At 29.5% G+C, this 1,626-nt stretch overlaps 1 protein-coding gene across 1 annotated transcript; it reads left to right on the top strand.

Annotated features, from left to right (window-relative positions):
* Window positions 1-6: 6 nt before the first annotated feature.
* On the top strand, window positions 7-1,394 carry LOC115034426 (protein ALP1-like). Its single transcript, XM_029491363.1, has 2 exons — window positions 7-314; window positions 388-1,394. Exons 1-2 carry the CDS (start codon window positions 103-105, stop codon window positions 839-841), a joined length of 666 nt encoding a protein of 221 aa, XP_029347223.1. The 5' UTR covers window positions 7-102; the 3' UTR covers window positions 842-1,394.
* The last annotated feature ends 232 nt before the right edge of the window (window positions 1,395-1,626 follow it).

Raw genomic sequence — 1,626 nt, 5'->3', positions numbered from 1 at the left:
ATATAAATAATAATGACATTTTGACTTTATTATTGGAAGAAGATGATGAAGAAGATTTTATATTTTCCTATCTAAAACCAAAAAAAAAAGCGAACAGATGATATGTTCAAGTATCGCGATACAGAAGGTTTATACAAAGTGTTAATTAATAGACATTTAAAAAATAATAACATAAAATTTGGTGAATTTTTTCGTGTCAATATTCAACAGTTTGAGTTTTTACTTTCTATGGTCGAAAATGAAATAAATTTACCACCAAGTAATAGAAATAAAAAACCAATTTCACCAGCAGAAAAGTTAGCGATCGCACTGAGGTAAATTTTAAATCTTAATAAATTACACGGACATTTATTTAACTGGTTCTGTTTACATTTTAATTTTTAATAGATATCTAGCTACTGGTGAGTCAATGCGTTCACTATCGTTTGGATTTCGAGTAAATTATAGTTATATAAGTGTGATAATCAAAATAACGTTAGCTGCTTTAAAAACGAAATTAATTCCAATTTTTAAGCCTGATACAAAAACTATTAACTTTATGTCAAAAGCAGCTGAATTTTCTTACAAATGGAATTTTCCAAATTGTATATCGGCTATTGATGGGAAACACTTACGAATTCGATGTCCCAGTAAATCGGGATCACTACATCGTAATTATAAAGATTTTTTCTCTATAGTGCTTCTGGCAATGGTAGATGCCAATTATAAATTTGTCGCAGTTGATATCGGCTCTTTCGGGAAAGAAGGGGATAGCGGGATTTTTTTTAAAATCGAATATTATGGGAATATCGCTCATTTGGCTTCCCAGAAGAATGTGAACTTCCCGGGTCAAATAAAGTAGCGCCTCATGTCATTGTGGGTGACGAAGTTTTTCGTTTGGATAAGCATATCATGAAACCCTATACAAAAAAAACGGCTACGGCCGATAAAACGAAAGCTATTTTCAATTACAGATTGAGCCGTGCACGTAGAGTAACAGAAAATGCTTTTGGATTATTAAGCCAAGTATTCAGAATTTTCTACCAACCTATACATTTAAAAACAAGTACATGTGATGATCTTATACGGGTGGCTTGCTGTTTGCATAATATGCTCAGAGAAGGATATCTGGAGAAAAATAAAAATCCCTATTATGAATATTAACCGGAACAAACGCCTCCTACTGACAATATAATTTTATTTTCACGATCTGGTGGTTTCTCAAATTCAGAAGGTTTTGGTGTAAGAGAAACGTTCAAATCATTTTTCGACAATGAAGGAGCAGTATCATGGCAAAATGATTTATAACTATATACGCTATAACATAACAGCTATACGTTTAATGTTTAAATTTGTTTACATAAATTTAAAAAAACTTCCTGTTTTATTCATCAAGTACGTAATCTTTACTAGGTACAAGCATTCTGATATATATATCAAATAGTATATATTTTTTTTATTATTATTATTATTACTTGTTTCTATTTTACTAAAAAAAAATAAAAATAATATCTATTTTTGCTTTTAACCAGGTTGTAGTATGTATAATTTAGGTATAAGTTTTTTTTATAAATATAGGTACATCATTACGACGATTTTGGATTACGTTTAATTATATTATTCTTTAAAAGTTATAACGATCGTCAA

This window comes from Acyrthosiphon pisum, chromosome A3 (genome assembly GCF_005508785.2).
Source record: "Acyrthosiphon pisum isolate AL4f chromosome A3, pea_aphid_22Mar2018_4r6ur, whole genome shotgun sequence".
NCBI lineage: Eukaryota > Metazoa > Arthropoda > Insecta > Hemiptera > Aphididae > Acyrthosiphon > Acyrthosiphon pisum.
Note: the sequence above shows the minus strand (reverse complement) of the source record. Positions and strands in the feature narration are given on the sequence as shown.

What these genes read in the sequence shown, in the direction of transcription:
- LOC115034426 (XM_029491363.1), top strand. Translation starts at nt 103, where the DNA reads ATGTTCAAGTATCGCGATACAGAAGGTTTATACAAAGTGTTAATTAAT. An exon ending in AAGTTAGCGATCGCACTGAG is followed by an intron (nt 315 to 387) that starts GTAAATTTTAAA and finishes AATTTTTAATAG; the next exon opens with ATATCTAGCTACTGGTGAGT.